The 22989-nt window shown below is 35.9% G+C and overlaps 2 protein-coding genes across 2 annotated transcripts; both read left to right on the top strand.

Moving 5' to 3' along the window:
- Positions 1 to 4442: 4442 nt before the first annotated feature.
- On the top strand, positions 4443 to 7304 carry LOC130996938 (mevalonate kinase-like). Its single transcript, XM_057922224.1, has 5 exons — positions 4443 to 4756; positions 5252 to 5495; positions 5586 to 5839; positions 6369 to 6782; positions 6933 to 7304. The coding sequence occupies exons 1-5, from the start codon at positions 4624 to 4626 to the stop codon at positions 7049 to 7051; spliced, it is 1164 nt and encodes a 387-aa protein (XP_057778207.1). The 5' UTR covers positions 4443 to 4623; the 3' UTR covers positions 7052 to 7304.
- A 7332-nt stretch (positions 7305 to 14636) lies between these two features.
- On the top strand, positions 14637 to 15934 carry LOC130996944 (carboxylesterase 1-like). Its single transcript, XM_057922230.1, has one exon. The coding sequence runs from the start codon at positions 14951 to 14953 to the stop codon at positions 15917 to 15919; it is 969 nt and encodes a 322-aa protein (XP_057778213.1). The 5' UTR covers positions 14637 to 14950; the 3' UTR covers positions 15920 to 15934.
- Positions 15935 to 22989: the final 7055 nt, after the last annotated feature.

Here is a 22989-nt window from a genome sequence, read left to right as displayed (position 1 = left end):
CTCCTGAAGAAGACCATTCGGCGAAAGGTATAATGTTGATTTATATTTAGATTAATTTTGAATTGTTACGGAAGCATGTTAGACCTTTATTTGGATTTTATCTTGGTTCTATAATTTTAGAAGACTCTTATGGATTATTTAGTCTGAAGAAAAGTCATTCTGGGGGTATTTGTGATTTTGAATCAATGCAGGGGTAGATTTTTAATTATTAAGAATTGGCATGTTAAAATTGAACGGATTCTGAAAGTTCATGTATTTTGACAACAAATTGAAAGTTCATGTTTAAATTCAAAATTGAAAGAAAGATGGTGTATTTTAACAACATTAACCCTATTTAAAACAGCGAAATCTTTTGCATGCTCATGATGGTGCTTAGTTAGTAGTTACCAATAATTTCTCTTAGAAATATATTAATTTATCAGTAGAGTTTATGAGTCCGATGCTATATATAAATATGTTCGTATTCGGCATACTAACACAAAGATCTAGTTTCTCAATTCTCATTCTATATAAGAAGATGTACGAGAATAATCATAATGTGAAAAAATAAAATAAATGATCTAATTTTTTTATTTTTTTTAGAGGGACCAATGATCTAATTATTTACTACTTTATAAAGTTTGGTGAAGCCGACAAAGTTGCTAGCTTTTTATTTATTACAAATTAATAAAAGTGTGGGCATTCACTTATCACCATTCAACTAAAGTGTGCTGTTTGCGAACAAAACGGCGGCGTGAATAAAATTTTGGGATAAAAAAATAAATAAATAAATAAATAAAATCGGTACATATATTTTGACTATGCCATTATTTTTTGGGGTCAATTGTCGACCAATATGCAAAATTTTATTCGATTTGTAATTTTAATATAATTTTTGTAACATCTTCTAATTCGTAGTAAATTAGAAACTTATCATAACCATTAACCACCATTCAAAAATCAAAATCATGGCTTAACGATTTTTGCTCTAAAAGCAATTACATATACATATTTTTTCTGTGCATGTATTCTTTATTAGAAAATGAGAGTGTCTAATTTACTTTAAATTAAAATGTGGTGATATTATATATCGTTTTAAAAAAAAATTGTGATGATATTATTAAAACGTTTCAAAGATCAAATTTAAATTATAAATTAAGTCGAAGTTCTTATCTCATTTAGAAATTAATCCTTTAAAAAAATATATCCGGTGGATATATATACATTTGTCAAATACAAATCTAATTAGTAGAGTATAAATTGTAGAAGATATTTACTCACTTTATTAGGTCAAATTAAACCAGCCACACTCCCAGTAGAAATCCAAAAATTATGCTCCTATATATTCCTCCTTAAAGCTTTCCTATTTAATTTTAGGATCTCGATTTTATAAATACATACACTAGATCTCATATTTTCTACATAAAAATAATAATTATGTGTAGGCCTACCAATTATAAGCTTAAAATAAATTTAGGATGGATGTAAATTTAAGATTGAATTTAGGTAGGTGTAAAAAATTTTGTGGGCCCCATCCAATTTAAGGGATCTGCTGGATGAATTTTTTATCTCATTTTCAATTATTTTAGCTTAAATTTAGAGTTAGTGATGCATTTAGGTGATCTGCTGAAAGTAGACAACTGAAATTACAAAGTTTTAAATAAACACCTTTAAGACTTTGTTAGATCATTTTATCACGTTATCTTCTTAACTAGATGAGTATAGAACATCAACTATTTTAAGTATAGTTTGGAATTCATCAATCTACTTGTAATTTGTAAATGCATGTATTCGTCAATCTAGTTTGGAGTATATCTAACATGTTTCTTTAGTTAAGATTTTGGATTGGTGAATAAAAAATAATTATGAGCGTGTCAATTTAGGATTAATTGCTTTTAAATTCATAAACTTCGATCAATTTTTATTTTTTTTCATAAATTTTTTTATTAAAAATTATCAACTATCAATTTTTACCAATTTTCCCATCAAGCACATTTCCGGCAAAAATCAAACACACGTGGAGTCGGATTTTGCCAACGTGGACACGTCGAAAATTACTAAAACGGCGTACGTAGTCTTATATTCCATTTTGTACATGAAAAATCATTAATAGTATATGTATAAGATATAAATTGTTATATAAATTACATGCCTTATATTCCTTTAATATATATATATATATAGGGGTGGGCTACCGTGAGAGCACATTTTAAAATAAGAAATAAGAGCAATTTTTAATGTATGAATTTTATATAGAACATGTATGAATTCGTTGTATAAAGGTATGAATTATGAAAAATAATTTTTTGCTACCTTTGGGATTCGAACTCAGGACCATAAATCCATCCAACAGGATTACGAATCAACCGTAGATCTTGATGATCTAAAGGCTGAAAATGATTCTTATTTTATATCTTAATAAATGCTCTTATTTTAGTCATTCCCTATATATATATATATAGGGGTGGGCTACCGTGAGAGCACATCTTAAAATAAGAAATAAGAGCAATTTTTAATGTATGAATTTTATGTAGAATACGTATGAATTCGCTGTATAAATGTATGAATTGTGAAAAATAAATTTTTGCTACCTTTGGGATTCGAACTCAGGACCATAAATCCATCCAACAGGATTACGAATCAACCGTAGATCTTGATGATCTAAGGGCTGAAAATGATTCTTATTTTATATCTTAAGAAATGCTCTTATTTTAGCACATCCCTATATATATATATATATATATATATATATATATATATATATATATATATCGGAATAATTTTTTTGAGAGGTTAGTACACAATTAATTTTATATATTATTATTATTATTATTATATCAATTATATTATCTCTTTTTTTTATTTATAATGATTAATCTTGATGAAATATAGTAATGATGTGTTATGTAATATGACTAAATTAAATTATACAATTTATTGTAACAGAAAGGATCATCTATCCACCATAGAGACAAGCATAACGTGCCCACTATTAATGTGACAATTGTAATTAGAGTAAGGTAATTTTTGTTTAGAGTAAGATTTGTTCAATCTCTTTAATAGGGAGATTGTATATATATGAAATTGTTATCGTTTATTGAAATAATTACATGTAATTACAAAACTTTTATCAAATTTGTTTTACGCACTACAAGAAAATTTGGTTTGTAAATTACTACACTATTAATTAATTATGATTTGATGACCAATGTCAATTTACTCTCACATTATAATTGAGTTCACTTGCGTAGCATAATCATATGTACAAAATTTACGTTACAAAATTATAACATATTAACGTTACAAAATCTCAAATTTTAAATAAATAAATAAACCATGACATAAAATTTATTCATTAAAATTTTGAAAATTGTGAACCATGAAACCCTAATTTAGTGGTAAAATACAAAATTAGAATAAATTAAAATAATACTTCTTCTATCCCTAAAACATCTTTCTTTATTTTCTTTTTTGCACGTCCTCGAAACATCTTCATAATTTATTTTTTGAAATAATTCTACTATTACCCTTACAATTTTAACATATTTACACACATAGGCACTAATAGATACACCTTTTTTCATTTTAATTGGCTCATTAGTCACTATCATCATTTTTTCTGTATCATTTTTTCGAATTTGTGGGACCTCTTCTCTATTCAACAAAATATACAACTAATTAACTTTTATTAAAACGTGTGTCGCATTCCTTTAGAAAGATGTTACAGAGATGAATGGAATATTAATTTTTTTTGGTAGTGTGCAATGCTAAAATTTGATCAATGTTTTGTAATATATTATGGCTATCTATACCGTGCATTGCACGGGTACAATATCAGTTCAAATATAAAAGAAATGTGGCAGTAAAAATGCATTTATGGAAAATGCTCTATCAAACACCAATAATTTTTTAAATATACTCCGTCGTCTGTACTAATTTAACAGGCCATAACAGCCGTGCACCGATGTTTAGAAATAAATAATTTATAATAATTAAAATAGGAGATTTTTTTTTAAAAATTTGAGTATATTTGTCGAAAAAATAATAGAGATAAATAGATATATTCTCTTCTAAATAAAAATAAAAATAATTATATATTGCTCATAATGACATATGGTGTAAATAATAAATTATATATAAAAATTTATTATGTATTGATTTTTCATTTTAAAAAATGGTGCATACAAATATTTATTAAAATGAGACAAAAGAAATGTGACCTATTAAATTTGAGGAATTTCGATTCAGATATAAACATTATTTGATGGATCTCGACTCCTCGAATAATCACAAACTCTATGATTTTTAAAACTCCTGCTCCTAATGAATTCAAAATATTTAAAAATCTAATTTGCAGCACAAATTGATTTTTATCCTACAACATGCTACATTATTTTTTATTTATTTATTTATTTATTTTTAATTAAAAGAAAAACACACAATAGAGCGTGTGACCACGCGCGAGTAAACCCCCACCAACGAAAATGGGGTCTCATTCAAAGTTGACACCCTACGCTTTTGGAATTCTCCGCCATTGGCAGCCCGCCATTCACACACTCACACACACACACAGAAACACATTACACATTGCTGCTCAATAAAGCCCTAGCTGAGCTGATTTGATCCTGAAAGAGACGGAATAGTATGGAGGTCAGAGCCAGAGCGCCTGGGAAAATCATACTCGCCGGCGAGCACGCCGTCGTTCACGGATCCACCGCCGTCGCCGCCGCCATCGATCTCTACACTTATGTATCTCTCCGCTTCCCCACTCCCGAGGGTACTTCACTTGTCAACCCCCTTTCTCTTGTTGCAATGTTTATGATTGATGAGAAATGTTCGTTTTCGGATTGATTTTCCTCTGCTTTGGATTGATTAGTTCGCTCAACTAACGTATTGTGTTTGTTGGGGGATTACGCGGCCTTAATTGGGGAAATTAGTTCATCGTGTAGTTGCTATTCATGATCAATTTCAAAGTTCTAATTCCTGGTTTAATTAGTAAGTTGATTAACTGTGGATAAACGGTAGTATATATGAAGGATTTGAGTTCAGTTTGTTCCTTATGAAGATATTGATTCATGGAGAGAGTAAACGATCGATATAGCGGAAAGGTTACTAGTGTTATATATCACTCATGGAATCCAAAGCTCTCGACATAGTATATTAGCAGCTGATCTATTTTTCTTCCTTGATGATGTCATCTTGTATTATATAATAACATGCTGATTTCTATGTTTCCTATCTCTCACTTTTCAAGTACTTCTTCGAGTAACAGATAACGACGATGCACTAAAACTCCAGCTCAAGGATGTGGACTTGGAATTTTCTTGGCCAGTTGGAAAGCTTAAGGAAGTTCTGCCTGAACTGGGCGGCAAGTCTGCTTCCTCACCTTCATCATGTTCATTAGAGACCGCAAAAGCAATTGATGCATTAGTTGAAGAGCTAAATTTAGCAGATGCTAAGATTGGACTTGCTTCAGGAATTTCAGCTTTCCTTTGGCTGTATACATCAATTCATGGGTGTGCAAATGAGCTCTATAAATGTTTCTGATTCTTATTGAGCCTGAATTTGCTGCATCTAATTAGTTGCAATTTTTTTTTCTTTATCAGTAATAAGCCAGCTAAAGTTGTTGTCAATTCTGAGCTACCATTAGGCTCTGGCTTGGGTTCGTCTGCTGCTCTTTGTGTTGCACTGTCTGCTGCCCTCCTTGCACTATCTGATTCTTTGAAACTTGATTTTAGCCATCAAGGTTGGCAAACATTTGGGGACAGTGAACTAGATCTGGTAAACAAATGGGCATTTGAAGGTGAAAAGATGATCCATGGGAGACCATCTGGGATAGACAATACAGTAAGCACCTTCGGTACGTAAACATTCTCCTTTCATATCCTCAACCTTTGTAACTCTTTCCACTATATGATCTATCATCAAGAACTTGGTATTTAAGAAGCAATTGATTGACTGCTGTCTTAGGTACAGTGTATGATGAGTGGCTATGTATTCAGTCAAATTGTTTGAAATATTATTGTGATAATTATTTATAATAAATGGCCAAACCACTAGATGTGGTATTTAAAAATGGGGTACTGTGATAGTATTTTAAGTAGTTGAACTTCAAAAGAATTGAAACTGGCATGCATGAATCGAAGGAATATATTTGTCACATGTTTAAAAAAAGACAATAAAGCAAACCCTCGTAGTATCTGATTGCATATAAGATATGCTTCCATACTAGGTAAACATCCAAACAAGGTGAATTTTACAAACCAAATATTGTCAAGAACATCATAATGGTTTTGAACTATGGTAAATAACTTGTCGCATTTGCTAAGCATGAGAAAATAGTGGGGAAATTTTTCTTAGAATATTTCAGCTGACAAAATCTGTTACAGGAAACATGATAAAATTTAGGTCTGGCGAACTCACACGTATCAAGACGAATATGCCTTTGAAGATGCTCGTTACTAACACGAAAGTTGGAAGAAATACAAGAGCATTGGTAGCTGGTGTGTCAGAAAGGGCAGCGAGGCATGGTGGTGCCATGACCTCTGTATTTAAAGCTGTTGATTCTATCAGCAATGAGGTGGCTGCCATCATCCAGTCACCAGTTTCTGATGATCTTGCTATAACTGAGAAAGAGGAAAAACTAGGGGAGCTGATGGAGATGAATCAGGGATTACTCCAGTGCATGGGAGTCAGCCACGGTTCTATCGAGACTGTGATCAAAACTACGTTAAAATACAAGCTAGCCACTAAACTAACAGGAGCTGGTGGAGGAGGCTGCGTTCTCACACTGCTACCTACTCGTATCCTTCTTGTTTGTGCTATTTTTTTTTTCTTTGCTTGATCATTTGCTTAGTTGACAAACTTTATATGCTATACAATCAAGACCTTTGTCCTATTTTGTTCAACATCTTCAATGTGAAAAAAGTGATTTCCATGACTACATGACCTAGTATTAGCAGGAACGGTGGTTGACAAAGTAATTGCAGAGCTAGAAGAAAGTGGATTCCAATGTTTGATCGCCGGAATAGGTGGAAGAGGCATGGAGATTAGCTTTAGTGGTTTCTCTTAACATAGCCCAGAAGCAACACCCAAATGTAAGATCTGTACCTCAATCTTCAAATAATAATTTGCAGATCAAATCATTCTATCCTTTTTTTTATCCTCTTGTTTCTGCGTCCGTGCGTATAGCTTTTTCATGCTAGCTACTTTTTCTTGTATGAACTATTACATTGTTGTTGCAATCTATATTTTGCATCTGTACCACTCAAAAGAATTGTAAGTAAAGAAACCTTTTCAATTTTTATCTGTTTGAATTCTTACAATTTGTGTGTTGTCTCGAGAGGTTGAGCAGTCATGAATGATTTGGGTTCCTAATTTATAGTCATTGATGAGAACTTGTAAGCATCGTGTACGTGTTAGGTGTTGGCTATCTTTTGACTAACCTGATTGAATGAGAGTGCTTTTTTATTTTTATTTTTATTTTTATTTTAAATTTACGAAAGGGATAATTGTACATAATACATCAACTTTGGTGAGAATTCATTTTTAACATGAATTTAGAAAAATCTAATAAAATACAAGAACTTTAGCTGTCGTTTAAATTTGACTCCGTTAAACCCTAGAATGTTCAAAACTGCCTTCTCTTTAAAAACAAATTGCACAAAAGCCCACTTTTCAAATTTATGTGTACGAAAAAGTCCACTTTTGAATTTGTGTGTAAAATTTTAATAAATTACTGTGGTGAACATGTTTTCTTATAAGTAAAAATCTCACGCTCTCGTCAAAAACAGTATCAGAACGGGTTTTTATTGAGGATTTATAAAATATTTAATATATTAAGTAATTAACTTTATGTGGGAGGAGATTCTAAAGAAATTATGGATTCGGACAACTATTTGAGATGCAATGAGTACAAGATTATTCTCTAAGAGATAGATGGTAAGAGAGATAGTCTACGAGACGATCTCAGATGGTGCGAACGATGCCTCAAATGACATGTTTGTCGAGAAGAAAACGGAGAAAAATTCGTGAAATTATCATAAGTATTGTAGAAATTGCCGAGTTCCAAGGGGCAATAAGGTGAATCCAAGCACGTGTCCATCTCGGACAGTTATTCGGATTCATAATTTCTTTGGAGTCTTCTCCCACATAGGGTTAATTACTTAATATATTAAATATTTTATAAATCCTTAATAAAAATTCGCTTTGATACCATTTTTGACGAGAGTGTGAGATTTATAATTATAAGAAAACATGTTCACAAAGATAATTTATTGAAATTTTACACACAAATTCGAAAGTGGACTTTTTTGTACACATAAATTTGAAAGTGGGCTTTTATGTACTTTATTTTAAATAGGGGGCAATTTTGAACATTTTAGGATATAACGGAGTAAAATTTCAACGACAACTAAAGTTCGTGTATTTTGTTGAATTTTTCTAAGTTCGTGTTGAAAATGAATTCTCACCAAAATTGGTGTACTTACGTGCAATTATCCATTTTTAATATAGTAGTATTAACTTTGTAAATAGTTTAATTATTATGGCATGTGTAAAAGTTTCCAACATTGGAAATCTTATTGAAATATCTCATAGAACATGTTTCTTGTATTGTTATATCGAAAGAATGAAGCTGTCACGCTATAAGCATGTTTTACGGGGGTAAGCCTAATCAGATTTACAATGCTTGAATTTTTAAACTGGACTTGTTGGGTTTCGGTAGGCTACTGAACTGGTGTATGGGGAGAAGGAATACACCAGTAAGCTATTTTTGCAAGAAAACTGAAATTGAATTGATGTGAACAGTAAATGAATGATCAGTTTAAGAAAAGGTTCAAGGCTGAGACTGATAATGAGTAAGTTAGTTAACTTCCGTGTGAAGAACTAGTCGACAAACTGAAGTTCAAATAAGGGTTTAGTCTTTTCAATTTTGAGATCAGAGTAGTGTTAAAAATCTTACTGACTGTCTTCAGACTTGTCAGTTATACTAACAACACTTAGGCGGAAGCGATTTTGAAATAGCCTTTAGTGAAATAGAGTATCAGTTTTTAAGGTTTGTCCTTTAGATTATCAATATTCAATATATGTCAGAATTAGCGCACAGATAAGAACTGAAAAACTGAAAGCAGTAAAGAACACATGATTTTTATTTAGTTCGGAATATTGATTCCTACTTTCACGGTCAGTTGATCATACTGACAATTGACTAGGCCCGTGCTTACAGGTGTACAACAAACCTTCAACTGAAAAACTATTTTCAGTGCCAACACACAGGGTTGGACTTCTCTTCCTTAGCTTACTGGTGCTAAGTAAACCACACGCTTTGCTTACGGGTGCTAAACAACCTAGTGTTCAGACAACTGTCTCAAACACTCTCTCAAACTCTCTTTTCTCACTCTTGAAAAAGGGGTTCGAATTCCAACTAGGATTACTGAGAACAGGCTCTCAGTAATCAGTTTCTAGGCTAATGATTTTGAAAGTATATGCCTAAGAAAACTAAGAGAATGTATGTTATCAGTTAAACTGATAGTTACAACAGTGGGTATTCTCTTCTTCGATTCAAACTGATTGCAATGAAATTGTTGAGTCTTGAGTTCGACAGAGTTTTAGCTTGTGTGTTGAATCGGTAAAGAATGAGGTTAATCTTTGAGCTCTATTTATAGGCAGCATCCTGAGAAAGATCCGTTGGAGGAGTTCTATCTTCAATTTTCTACCGTTGTGACTTAGATTCAAATTTGAGCTTAGGTCCTCAGTCTTAGTCCTCCCTAAACTAAAAGAAGTAGCGTCCTTTCTTTCGTAGGTGAGGGTGCTCCATTATAAAGCAGCACAGAAAGGGAAACTCCGCGCTTCGAAAGACGATTATGCAGATCTTCGTATTAAATACAGTTGTACTTGGAGTCAGCTGCTTACTTTCCACGTGGCTTCTTTTGAAACGAATAAAACATAAAACATCCTTAAATTGAGAATCAGTTTGAGACAGAGAATAAGTCTGAGGTTTCAACTGATACTTTACTTCAGCATCAGTCTCTGCTTTGATTTTGATTAAATTTTGATTTCAATTTGTATTTAATTTTAATATATATTTTTTTATTAAAACTACATTGATTGAAAATAAAAATTAGATTACAATAAAAATAAAGTCCTAAATTACTTCAAATTTAAGAAATGAATTGGCGTTTCACTTGAAGAAGGTGGAAGAAATAAAAAAACGCAATGAGTCAACAGTCTTAAGTCACTTTTACATTTCTTCTTCTTCTTTGTCTGATGGAGAGCCAGAGAGAATAGCAGAAATTATTGTAAAGGCGCAAAAAATGGTCCAATAAGTTTTCAAGAATCAAGTACCCCAAAGAGTTATCTCCAAACTAAAAGTTAAGAATTCAAAATCACTCTTTATGTCTCATTACAAATGTCTCAGTTTTTATAATGGAATGTCCAATTACAAATGTCTCATTCTTTTTTTGGCAAATAATTAAGAGGCTAATTAACTCTCTCTCTGCCTACTTTTACAAATCTCAATTTATTTATCTCTCTCCACTAAGAGCATCACCAACGCTTGCACCCACTCCAACAATGGTATTGCACTCACTTGGGTGCAATAGATTTTATTTTATTTTTGAATTAGTTTTATTCTAGTTTCCATTTTAAATTTACAATAATTGATAAATTAAAATTTCATTGAATTAAAATTCAAATCCTACATTGATTGAAATAAAGTTGCAATACAAGAAATTAAAATCCTAAATTACTTAAATTAAAACAAACATAAAATAAAAAATCCTAAAAATCTAGGGGATGTTGTTTCGTTGCTTGATCTACGCCACCTTGCACATGTGAAACGCCAATTCGTCGGGATTCATTTGAGAGGTGTCCCGGCTCATCAACATGCTATCGGCGAGGTCACGTTGAACTTGGGAGAACGTTTCCATTGCAGTCACCATATTCGCCATGTACCCGAGAGCTTTTTGGTTATCCTCCGACGTCTCTTCGGCCTTTTTCTTGCCTTTCCGTTTGTCTCTCTTGGCCGCCTTTTGCCCTTGGGGCCGGGTGGAGATACTCGCGTCGCTAGAAGTCGTTGTGGAAAGACCGTCGGAGCCCTTTGATCGTTTGTCCGAATGGACATCGGAGTGAACATCCTCGCCGAGACTTGCAAATTTCTTGGACTCGCGCAAGATCTTCCATGCATGCGGATACCGGAACGGAACACGGTACTCGGCTAGCCACATTGCCTCTGCTTGCTCCAGGATTTGACCATCACTCATGCCTGATTTCCATTGATCGTGACATTTTTTGTGCATGGCCTCAAACCTCTTCGAATCCTTCGCCACCCGTTGAAAGTGAGATTTGATTTGCGTGACGTCGCGTGAAATAGATCCTCGGGGCTTTTCAGCGTTGTATTGGGTGCAGAGAGAGCCTCAAAACTTCGCCCCTTTTTGGTCGACACCCACCACAGAGTCATGGGTGTGCTCGCAATACAAACGGCAAATTAGCACCATTTCTGGCGGATAATAGTTGCTACGTTTGGTCGCCGGCATAGAAGCAATCTCCTCTACGTCGGGCTCGGGGTCGGCAACGGCGGCAAAGCGGGGGTTCAAATTGGTGGCCGCCGCTTGAAAGGCATTCGATTCTTGCGTGAACGGTGAGAATCCTTGCTTGGAAGTATTTGATTCGCCGGGGGATGGATTTTGAGGGTGTTCACGCCAATAGTTGCTCCAATCGCCTTCCATTGCTATTTGTTGAAATAATAAGTAGAAGATGAAGAAGAAAATGAGAAGAATGATGAATGTTTGAGGATGAAGAAGAAAATGAGGTATTTGTTGATATATATATAGAGGTGCTATAAGAATTAAAAAAAAAAAAAGGAAAAAAAGCCAACGGAAAAAAAAAAAACGGATAGAAAAAACGGCTACTGCCGATTTTAAATTTTGTTTTTCAATTTTCCTTTTTTTTTTGGTTTGAAAAGGGGCGCGTGTAAACACGCCCCCTCCTTCGCTCCCACAGCAGCCGAGTGCGATCCATAGCCCCCTCCCTTCGCTCCCGGGTGCAGCAACGGTGCTGGGTGCGATAGGCCGGGTTCGATCCGGCCTTCGCACCCAGCGTTGGTGATGCTCTAACTAACTTTATCTACTAATTACATATTCCTCAATCTCCGTGCCCAAAAGTAATGGAACAGAGTAATTCATATGACTTAACATGATGAGTCAACTCAATATAGTACTTGACTCATAAGTGGTCTCGAAGCATGAATGAGTCAAGTATTGACTCAACCAATATACATGCTTTAAGGGCGTCCACTATGGGGGGTGCGGAAGGCGGTGCACACCCTCCTCCCTCTTCCCATATTGCCGCACCCTCTCTCTGTGCACCCACCCCTTCCCACCGCACCCGGTGCAGACGGCCATTCTATTGGGCCCATGTATACCACGGCCCAATCAGATTTTTTAAGCCATTAATTTAAAAAAAAAATCAGAAACAACTATTTTGCATTAGGCAACATTTTTTGGCAGAGAACTGTTTCCAAATGGCACTTTTGTATTTATTTATTTTCTTTATATCTATATTGCTTCTATAAATTGGAGAGCTCTCCTATTCAATTTCTAACACAATTATATCTCTTCTTCTTCATCTTCTTTCTATCTTTCATATATTTTTTTATGGTAAAAAAATGGATGATAGTTGGAAAAAATATTAGAGCAATCACCCCCAAAATTTCTCTCCCGACAATGCAAATTCACCCGGTCAAGCATTCTCACCATTCACTCAAGATTCAAATGTCTTTCAAACGACAGGTCTTGAGGGAATCAATTTGAACGTCCAATCTGAGGCGATGACCGAGCCCAATGTGGAGGAGATATCATCGATGCCGACGACCACCAAGCTAAGAGGTGGCTACACTCCAGCGGAGACGACACTCGTGTGTCGTTTGTATGCGGAGGCCACATGCGACTCCGTCAAAGGCTCTGAGCAAAAAAGAGCCAACTATTGGGGCGGTATCGTCAACAAGTACAACGCTCAACGGCCCCAAGGCACGATTCAACCCAACGTGAAATAAATAAAGTCGCACTTTCAACGCGTGCAAAATGAGGTGAAGTTGAGGGAATTAATCTACGAGAAGTGCCGGGGGAATTGGGGCTCCGGCATGAGCGACGAGCAAATCACAACTCAAGCTAAAAAATTGTACGCTTCCAAGCATTGTGCTATATTCAAGTATCCACATGCCTTGTGCTTCGCGACGATTGGCGAGGTTGTCCACTCCTCCAAACGCTCCAAGGGCTCAAATGGTCACTATACAACTACCTCTAGCGAGTAAAGTATCTCCACAAGCCTCCAAGGCCAAAAGGCGGCTAAGAAAGACAAAGGAAAAGGCAAGAAAAAGGCGGAGTCGTCCAACGAGCAAACTCGAGATCTCGAGGCCATGGAGAACATGATGAAGGTCATGGGAATTTTCTCCCAAACCCAACACGGCCTCGCGGACGGGATATCATGGCAAGGACACGTCTACTATGAATCCGGACAAATTGGCGTTTCACTTGAAGAAGGTGGAAGAAATCAAAAAACGCAATGATCTCCCATGGATTTTTATGTCTTTTTATATTTTTAAAATTTGAAGTAATTTAGGACTTTATTTTTATTATAATCCAATTTTTATTTTCAATCAATGTAGTTTTAATAAAAAAAAATATTAAAATTAAATACAAATTGAAATCAAAATTTAAGAGTTGGGGGTTGACTCTTCCATAGTGGAGGGTGGGCTCTTAAATAGTGGGGACCACATTTAAGAGTCCACATTTGCTCTCTCTATAGTTGATGCTCTAAGTTAGTAATGAAAATTACTCCCCCCCATCCCGATTCAATAGGCCACAAGCCTTGGACACAGATGTTAAGAAACGAATAATTTGTACTATCTCTGTCCCATTAGTAGTGTCCAATTTCTTTTGGGCATAGAGATTAAGCAGTGTGTAGAAAGTAGATAAAGTGGATTGCTGGAAATTATTTAAATATTAGGTATAGAGAGATAATAGTGCCATAAAGAGAATGAGGCACTACTAATGAGACAACCCAAAAAGGAAAGTGGGACACTACTAATGGGACAGAGGGAGTAATAAAATAGGAGAGAAATAAAGGAAATATAATTATGTGTGAGGTATAATAACATTTGGTGTAAATAATAAATTATATGAAGATATTTGTTAGGTATTGAATTTTCATTTTAGGAAGTGGCCTATTGAATTTGAACGTCCGAATAAGAAAATATGACTTATTGAATTAAGAAGGAGGGAGTATTGTTTAGTATAAAATACATAAACTTTCAATTGAGTATGATTTTTCCCATAAATTACACCTCCATTCTAGACAACAAAAGCAAGATTCACCTTCAATAAACAAGTATTTTGTACAATAATTTCAACGGCTCCACAAGAAAGGGATAAGACAGTGACTCAGTGTTTGCACGTGAATGAGAGTAAAATAAGAAGCAAATCTAAAAATTAGGAGAAAATTAGGGTTATTAATTAAATCAGTGACTAAAATGACGTTGTTTTATCTATTTTATCAAACAACGTCGTTTTCAAGTTAGCATTCGCAAGCCACGTTACTTACAAATCAACAAAAGTATGGCCACGTTACTTACAAATCAACAAAAGTATGGCCGAAAGACTTCATCATAGAAAAAATCAAACTCAATTAAAAATTTATGTATTACTAACATTTGAAAGTAATAAAAAAATAAAAATTCATCCAAAATTGATAAATTTTGACGCTATTTGCCCTAATAAATTACAACGCAAAGTGTCATCTGGAAACTTGACGCGTTGTATTGTATGTATGAATTACTTGGTTGCCTAGTCCAATTTACGAATGCAATTACTTGGTTCCTTCCGAAGCCCAAAGTGACACTAACTGAAAATATATCAATAATCCATTTCATTTCATCTCATCTTCTCTGCTTGTCTTGAAAATCATATTCCTCACAATGTCTTCATCGGATTCCACACAAACCCAATCCATTTCCGACCCCTACGCCAACCTCGGCCTCACCAAAAACTCCGACGGTTCCTTCACACGCACCGCCGAATTCAATCCCACCACCGCCGCCTGCTCCGATCCACCCAGCTCAACTCCCCTCCTCACCAAGGACGTCCCCATCAACCCACACAACAACACCTGGGCCCGAATCTACCTCCCCCGCCGCAAATCCTCCTCCCCCAAACTGCCCCTCCTACTCTTCTTCCACGGCGGAGGCTTCGTCGTCGCCAGCGCCGCCTCGACCTTCTTCCAGAGCTTCTGCTCCGAGATCGCCCTCCACCTCCCCGCGGTCATGGTGTCGGTCGACTACCGCAACGCGCCGGAGCACCGCCTCCCCGCCGCCTACGACGACTGCACGGAGGCGCTGCTCTGGCTCAAATCCGGCGACGAGTGGCTCAGCGAGCACGCCGACCTCTCAAACTGCTACATCATGGGCAACAGCGCGGGCGGAAACATCGCGCTCCGCGTGGGGATGCAGGCGTCGCGGCGCGTCGACGAGCTGGCGCCGGCGAGGATCCGAGGGCTGATTCTGCACCAGCCGTTCTTCGGCGGGGAGGAGCGGACGGCGTCGGAGATCCGGCTGGCCGAGAATAAGGTGATCCCGTTGCTGATGACGGATGTGATTTGGGAGCTGGCGCTGCCGGTTGGGGCTAATCGCGATCACGAATTCTCAAACCCTAGCATGGAATTGAAATTGGATGAGGTGATAAATGAGCGGTGGAGGATCTTGGTGACCGGCTACGAAGGTGACCCGCTGATTGATCGGCAAAAGGAGGTGGCGAGATTGTTGAGAGAGAAAGGTGTGTCGGTGAGGGAGGATTTTAGAGACGGAGGGTCCCATGGGATAGAGTTTTATGATCATTCATTTGCTACTGTGTTTTGTCGTGTTTTGAAGAGTTTTATACTTGCTGTTTGACCTCTCTTTTCTTTACATACTAGTATTATACCCACGCGATGCGTGGTCCATATTTCTTTCGTAATTAGCATATTAAGAAAAGCATAATGATAAGTGTTTAATAAACAAAGAAACGTTTAGTTTGGTGGATGAGATAGATATGATTAATAAGATGAATATGATTTGAGGAGTGATTAAATAATGGGTAATTCTATTTGTAGCCCCAATTTTACTCTTTATAACCTCTAATTTACAATAATAATTTAAAATAATTACAATTTTACTAATTTAGCCTTTACTTCATAGCCCCAAATTGACGAAGAAAACATCTTTTTGAGAGTGAAGGAAGATGACCTCGACCTCTGCCCAGGCACGCCGCCTGCAATCCCGCCGACGTCGACCTCTGCCCACCGCGACGCTGACAGCCACCGCCCCAGCACGAGAGCTAACGCCGCACGGAAACGCCGGAGAACTCAGATCGCGTTCTGAAATCGCGTCTGCCACCGAGCCTCCTCACCTTCCGCACTCCCGTCGCCTCTCCTTCGGCTCCACCGACTCACACCGCCTCCGCCCTGGGGAAATCGCCGCCAGTCGACGCGAAACAAGAAGGAGGCGCAATGAAAAACACTGCCCATCTCCCCGTTAGATCGCGTCTCCTACCGGGAGCTCCGCCATCCGCCTTCACACCGTTCTTCCACACGATGAATGGTCGTTGAGCAGACAGCAATCGCCGGAGGAACCGCCGCCCTCGACGCCAACGTGTGGAGCTTCAATGCTCGACAGATCCGGCGTCCAGCAACCGCATTTCCAGTGCTAGGCGGAGGCCCTGTGCGCACCAGGCACGGCGCCCCTCGCCGGCCTCCTTCGATAGCTTCTTCCCGGCCCTGGGCTTCTTCTCCGCCGGAGATTTCTCGGCGGCGGATTTCGTCTCGGCGAGCTTCTTCTCTCCTTTGAATGCTGCCATTGTTGTGCTACTTGCTTGCGTAGAGGGAGTATAATTCTAATTATTTGGGGCTATGGAGGAGAGGATAAATTAGTAAAATTTTAATTATTTTTAAATATTAATTTAAATAGGTGGCTACCAAGAGTAAAATTGGGGCTATGAATAGAATCACCCTTAAATAATTTACCTAACTTTGGGGTGATAAATAATCACTCAATTAGATGATTAGATGCAGGCTAGATTATCAATCACGGGCCCGATCATGCAAATTAAACACTTGATTAAGGTGAATTATTGTATCAATCATGCCTTATCACTCTAGTCAAACACCTCTAAGAGCATCCGCAATGGGGTTACATGATAGCTTACATGATAGCCTACTTTATGATGGGGGACCACATGGTGTAAAGATGCTGCAGTGGGGTTACATGATAGCTTACATGATAGAATTAGTTTTGATTTTTTCATTTTTCATTTAAGTTTAATTTCATAAATTTAAATTACACAATTTACTTCAAATTTAAATTGCATTAATTTTGAAATCCTAAAAATTACATAAAATTTAATAAAATAACAAATTTAAATTGCATTAATTTTCGAATTTTCATTTTTTTTTATAGAGCCGTTTAAAGGGCTACACGATAGAACGTGTAGCCCTCATGTAAATCTCTCCCGCAACGGTTACACGATAGCACATTTACACGATAGCCCTATCGTGTAATGGCTATCGTGTAACCATTGTGAATGCTCTAAAAATGATTTTATCTTACTTTCTAAGTGTCATAAACTACATTATTAAAAATGTAATCAAATTATTAATTCGTTATATATAAGGAAAATTATAGGTGTCTTAATATTTTATTCAAATAAATTATTTTTTTTAATTGATGAGATAAGTCAAGATAGATAAAATTAAAGATATGTCATATCTTAGTGTTTGATAGACCAAGATTAAAATATAAATACTATAAATTAGTTGTTTGATAGTTTAGATTAAAATTTAGATTAAGTAATCAATTTACCATTATAACCTTATATTAAAGTAATTGGTAAAATTAAATTAATAATATACAAAAATGATGGAAATTAAATTCATTTTTTTAATTGGAAATGATGATGGGAATTCATAATTGCATATGGAGATAAATTTGAATTAACTGTTTTATTTACTCCCAACTAAATTAAACCTAACTTATTGTTTTTTTTAGGAAAAACCCAACTTATTGTAAAAAAAATGAATTCATTTTCTTTTCTACAAACAAAAAATAAGAAGAAGAAACTATTGCCGAAAATCCTGAATTTTAAACACCATCGACCTACTATTGCCAAAACAGAATAAATCTATCCACATTTTTTAGAATTCCCAAATCATCAACCGAGTGATTTCCTTTTCCCTAGTAAAAAAAATATATAAAATTATTGTATATTAGTATAGAAATATTATTATACTAAACTCACTTTTTTAACTCCCTTGGATATATGAATTATTTAAATGTATTTACATTATACTAATTATAATTAATTTTATAGGAAAGAGACAATTCTACCCTTCCAATTAATTTCCATTTTTTTTATTGATTTTTGAAATATATATATAAAATTGCAAAACATAATTAAAATATAAAAAATACTACTACTCCTACTCCTACTCTTGTTCATATTCTTTTTTTTTTTTTTTTTCTGTTCAACTTTTTTCATTTCTTTTTTGCTTCTGTTCAATTTTTTCCCTTCTTTCTTACTTTCTTTCTTTCTTTCTGTTCGGCTTTTTTTTCTTCTTTGTTTCTACCAAGTAAAGGCTAGAGAAATTCTAAAGTTTTTTCCCCTTGATCCGGAAGAGCTTTGTGTTACATGAAGTTTGACAATTGGATGGCTAAAAAATTGATTGGATTTTTAAGCTAAATATGATAATTTGTGAATCCAATATAATTATCGAATTATTGGATATGTGAATCTGGGAGAATTGCATAAATCTAAAAGGAATATTTCATTCAGTGAAAATCTTCCATCTGTTTCTTCTTCTACTATCAGATTCTTCTTGTTTAAGGTTGGGGAGGTTTTTGAGGGTTTTCATTTGTTTAACAAATTTTAAACTTTTGTAAAAGATTCATTTTAGATTTTTAAAATATTTCAAACTTTTAGATTTTTTTTGTTAATATTAAATATATATACATATATAGATATATTTATGATAAATTATTTATTCAAATAAAAAGAAGCTCAAACTTACACAAACCAATATCCAAGATTTTATAAAATTAATTACATTTAACAAACATTTTTTTTTCTTCATCAACATTGTTCTTTTCACATGTATCAAATAAAAAAAATGGCCCAACTTTATTAAATAAAACCAAATCCAACAATTAAAATCAAGGCCAAAGTTAAAACACACACTCTCTCGCTCTTTCATACAACAATCGGTCTCCTATTCCAAAAACAAAAAAATAATCGGTCTCCACACTTGAAAGAAAATCGGAGTCCTCTCTCTCTCTCTCCTCGTATTTCTCCCTCTCTCTCAATCTTACAAACACGCACAACATCCCTCACCGCCTCCTGCTCCGGCGAAGGGCGCCGCCCCGGCCACCGCGACCACCGGCATCTCCCCCTTTCGCCTCTAGCTCGTTTCCTGTCCTTCCCCTTCTATCACTCACCGCGCATGGCGAGGCTGCACATGCAGCGCCACCTCCGTCGCCACGCCGCAGTTACCATCTCCAGGCCTTCCATATTAATTTATAGATTGTGAGCTCAAATTTGAAACTATGATTAGTTTGATATAAAGAATTTTAATATTCTTTGCTAACGTGAAATTGCAAGCATATATAATTTAAATCCAAGTGTGTAGCACCTATTTTTAAATCCAACTGGATACATGTTCATAATTTAACTCCAAGTGTAAAATTTTAAACCATGTAGAATTCTCTATTTTAATACGAAAATAAGTACACATTTTTTATATATGAGTTAAATATAATCAATAACTTAATTGGGGAGAAAGAATATAAATATCAGTTTCTAAACAATTTAGAATATAGCGAACCTATTAGTTCACAATCATATCAATTCACATAAAACCATTAGTCCAATCAATAAATTGAAGAAAAAACATAAATTTATTCGAGCAAACTCCATGAACTCCACTAAATAAAAGTGTATTTTTTTATTTATTTTTTTTTAATTTGGGCCACACTTAAAGATAGTCCAAAACAACTACTACTAATTTTCGAATAATAAATTACACACATTTCAATTATGTTACTATTTATTATTTGGGCCACACGTATCAATGAAAAATACCTAGGCCCCAACTACTAATTGTTTATAATTGTTATATATTTTATTCGGTAATCAAATCATGTTTTAAAATGATACATAACAATCCCTTTCAAAAAAAAAAATGATACATAACAATTTAGTAATAAATAAACTGATTCTTAGATTATTTATTGATTTTTTTACTCTATTCATTACTGTTATATATGTTATTTAGTGATCAAAATGAATTTATACTTAAGTTATCCGTTATAGTTTGATAGTTTTATTATATGAATAAATTAATATAATAAAAAAATGCGTACGACTGATAATAGGCAAAATTGAAAAATACACAATATTTCCAAATGAATGACACGTATACTACATGAATGACTTATAATATATATAATTGTTCCAAGTGGCAAAAATTAAAAAACACAATATTTTCAAATGAATCACACGTATACTATTAATTACTTAAATTGAGGTCGGATATAAATGTTAAAAATCCGAAAAAAAAAATTGCAAAAAGAAGAAATTTGATTAAGTACTCCTGTTGAATAATTAATAGTACTACATTTGAAAAGTAAAAAGCTGATAAATCAATTGAAAGTGGTGCATTGATATGTGCAACCAAACTACTAACTTTTGGCTGAAAAGCAAAACCATTTTTATGGTTTATGGTTTATCTCCTCTCTCTTCGTATCTCTCCGGCCCTCTCTCTCAATTTCACAGACACGCACACGGCAGTGCACACTAGGGCTGTAAATGAACAGAGCTACTCGCAAGCTATTCGAGATTCGGCTCGAAAAAAGCTCGTTCGGAGCTCGATTCGATGGTAAACGAGCCGAGCTCGAGCCTGATTTTGAGCTCGGAATTTTTATCGAACCGAGCTCGAGCCTGATAGTACTCGGCTCGTTGAGCTCGCAAACATGTTTGGACTCGATTGTTCGCGAACATGTTTGCGAGCCTGTTCATGAACCTTCAATCGAGCTATTGTACGAGCCTTAAACGAATCGAACTCGAGCTCGAATAACATTAATTAAGAAGTCTTTCCCAAATTTATAAGGAATTCGAGCTCGAATATCACATATACAAACATCTAACGAGCCGAGCTCGAACTCAAGCTCGAATTCAACATTATCGAGCATCACCCGAGCTGAGTTCGAACCGAGCTCGAGCTTGGTAAGTGGATTACGAGCCGAGCTCGATCAACAAGATAAAAGCTCGAATCGAGCTCGAGCCGAGCTCGAACACTCGAATATTTAAACGAGCCGAGCTCGAGCCTGCTTGTATTCGGCTCGGCTCGGCTCGTTTACAGCCCTAGTGCACACTCATCTCCCACCGCCTCTTGCTCCGGCGAAGGGCGCCGCCTTCAGCCACCGCCACCACCGGCATTCTCCCCTCTCGCTGCTTGTCGATCCCCCTTCTATTATCCTTCACCGCGCACGGTGAGGCTGCACATGTAGCGCCGCCTCCGTCTCCACACCGCCGCCGCAATCACCATCTCCCCGCCTTCCACCACTTCACTGAAAAAGAAACCCTGAATTTCTCCTTAAATTTCAGAAACCCTCCCCCCTCAATCCCTAATTTGCTTCTCCCTTCTCAGTCCCCCTCTTTCCTTCCTGGCAAGCACCGCCGCCTCTGCCCTCACTCAGCCGGACGGTCGCGGCGAAGAATCGCCGCCTTCTCTTTCCTTCCCTGCTTCTACCAACCGCAATTGCCTTCTTCTTCTCCGGCGTACAGCAACGCCGTGCCATCACTCCCTGGTGAGATAGACTGGTATTATACTAATCAATTTCTTGGAGTACTTTAAAGTTAAAGTTCACATAAAATGAATCAGATGGACCAGTATTTATGCTACTCAATTTCTTGGAGCCAAAGTATGTATCTGCATTTGTTTCATGGATAAAAGCCATGACTGAAGCCTCTGAAGCTATATTATCCAGCAGATAGAAAAAATTTGAGATATCCACTGGATTATAAGACGTGTGCTTAGGCGGGAAGCTTGATTGTGCCAAAACTATGCATATGCATTAATATGAAGTAGATATCCAGCAGACAACAAAGACAGAAATTACCTAGTGGATAAAAGGAAGCATGCATTGGCGGGAAAATTTTGCAGCCCAAACTTGAGCTTTTAATATAAGTATAGATTTTTCTCAAATTATTCGGTTTGTTGTGTTCAACTGATCCAACATAATTTAATTTGATTAAATATTTGATATTTACAATTTGATCCATGATAAATAATTTATATTTTACTTATTTAATCATGCAATAATTTATTGTTTAAAAATTTAATGAATTATTTAATCATTGAACCTTTAATGTTATCAATTTTATTTGTCTTATTCACCAAATACTTAATTTAAAATTTCAGTAATAATTAACTATTTTTTACATAATCATCTATGTAGTATACTGTGCTAGCATAACTAGGGCTGTAAACGAGCCGAGCCGAGCCGAATACAAGCAGGCTCGAGCTTGGCTCGTTTAAATATTCGGGTGTTCAAGCTCGGCTCGAGCTCGATTCGAGCTTTTATCTTGATGATCGAGCTCGGCTCGTCACCCACATACTAAGCTCGAGCTCGGTTCGAGTTCGGCTCGGGTGATGCTCGATAATGTCGAATTCGAGCTTGAGCTCGAGCTCGGCTCGTTAGATGTTCGTATATATGATGTTCAAGCTCGAATTTGTTATAAATTTAAGAAAATCTTCTTAAATAATATGTTATTCGAGTTCGAGTTCGACTCGTTTAAGGCTCGTGTACTAACTCGATTGAAGGCTCGACTGAAGGATCGTGAACAGACTAGCAAACATGTTCGCGAACAATCGAATTCGAACATGTTCGCGAGCTCAACGAGCCGAGCACTGTCAGGCTCGAGCTCGGCTCTA

The sequence above is a fragment of the Salvia miltiorrhiza genome, chromosome 8 (assembly GCF_028751815.1).
Source record: "Salvia miltiorrhiza cultivar Shanhuang (shh) chromosome 8, IMPLAD_Smil_shh, whole genome shotgun sequence".
Taxonomy (NCBI): Eukaryota; Viridiplantae; Streptophyta; class Magnoliopsida; order Lamiales; family Lamiaceae; genus Salvia; species Salvia miltiorrhiza.
This window is presented reverse-complemented; position numbering and strand designations above follow the sequence as displayed.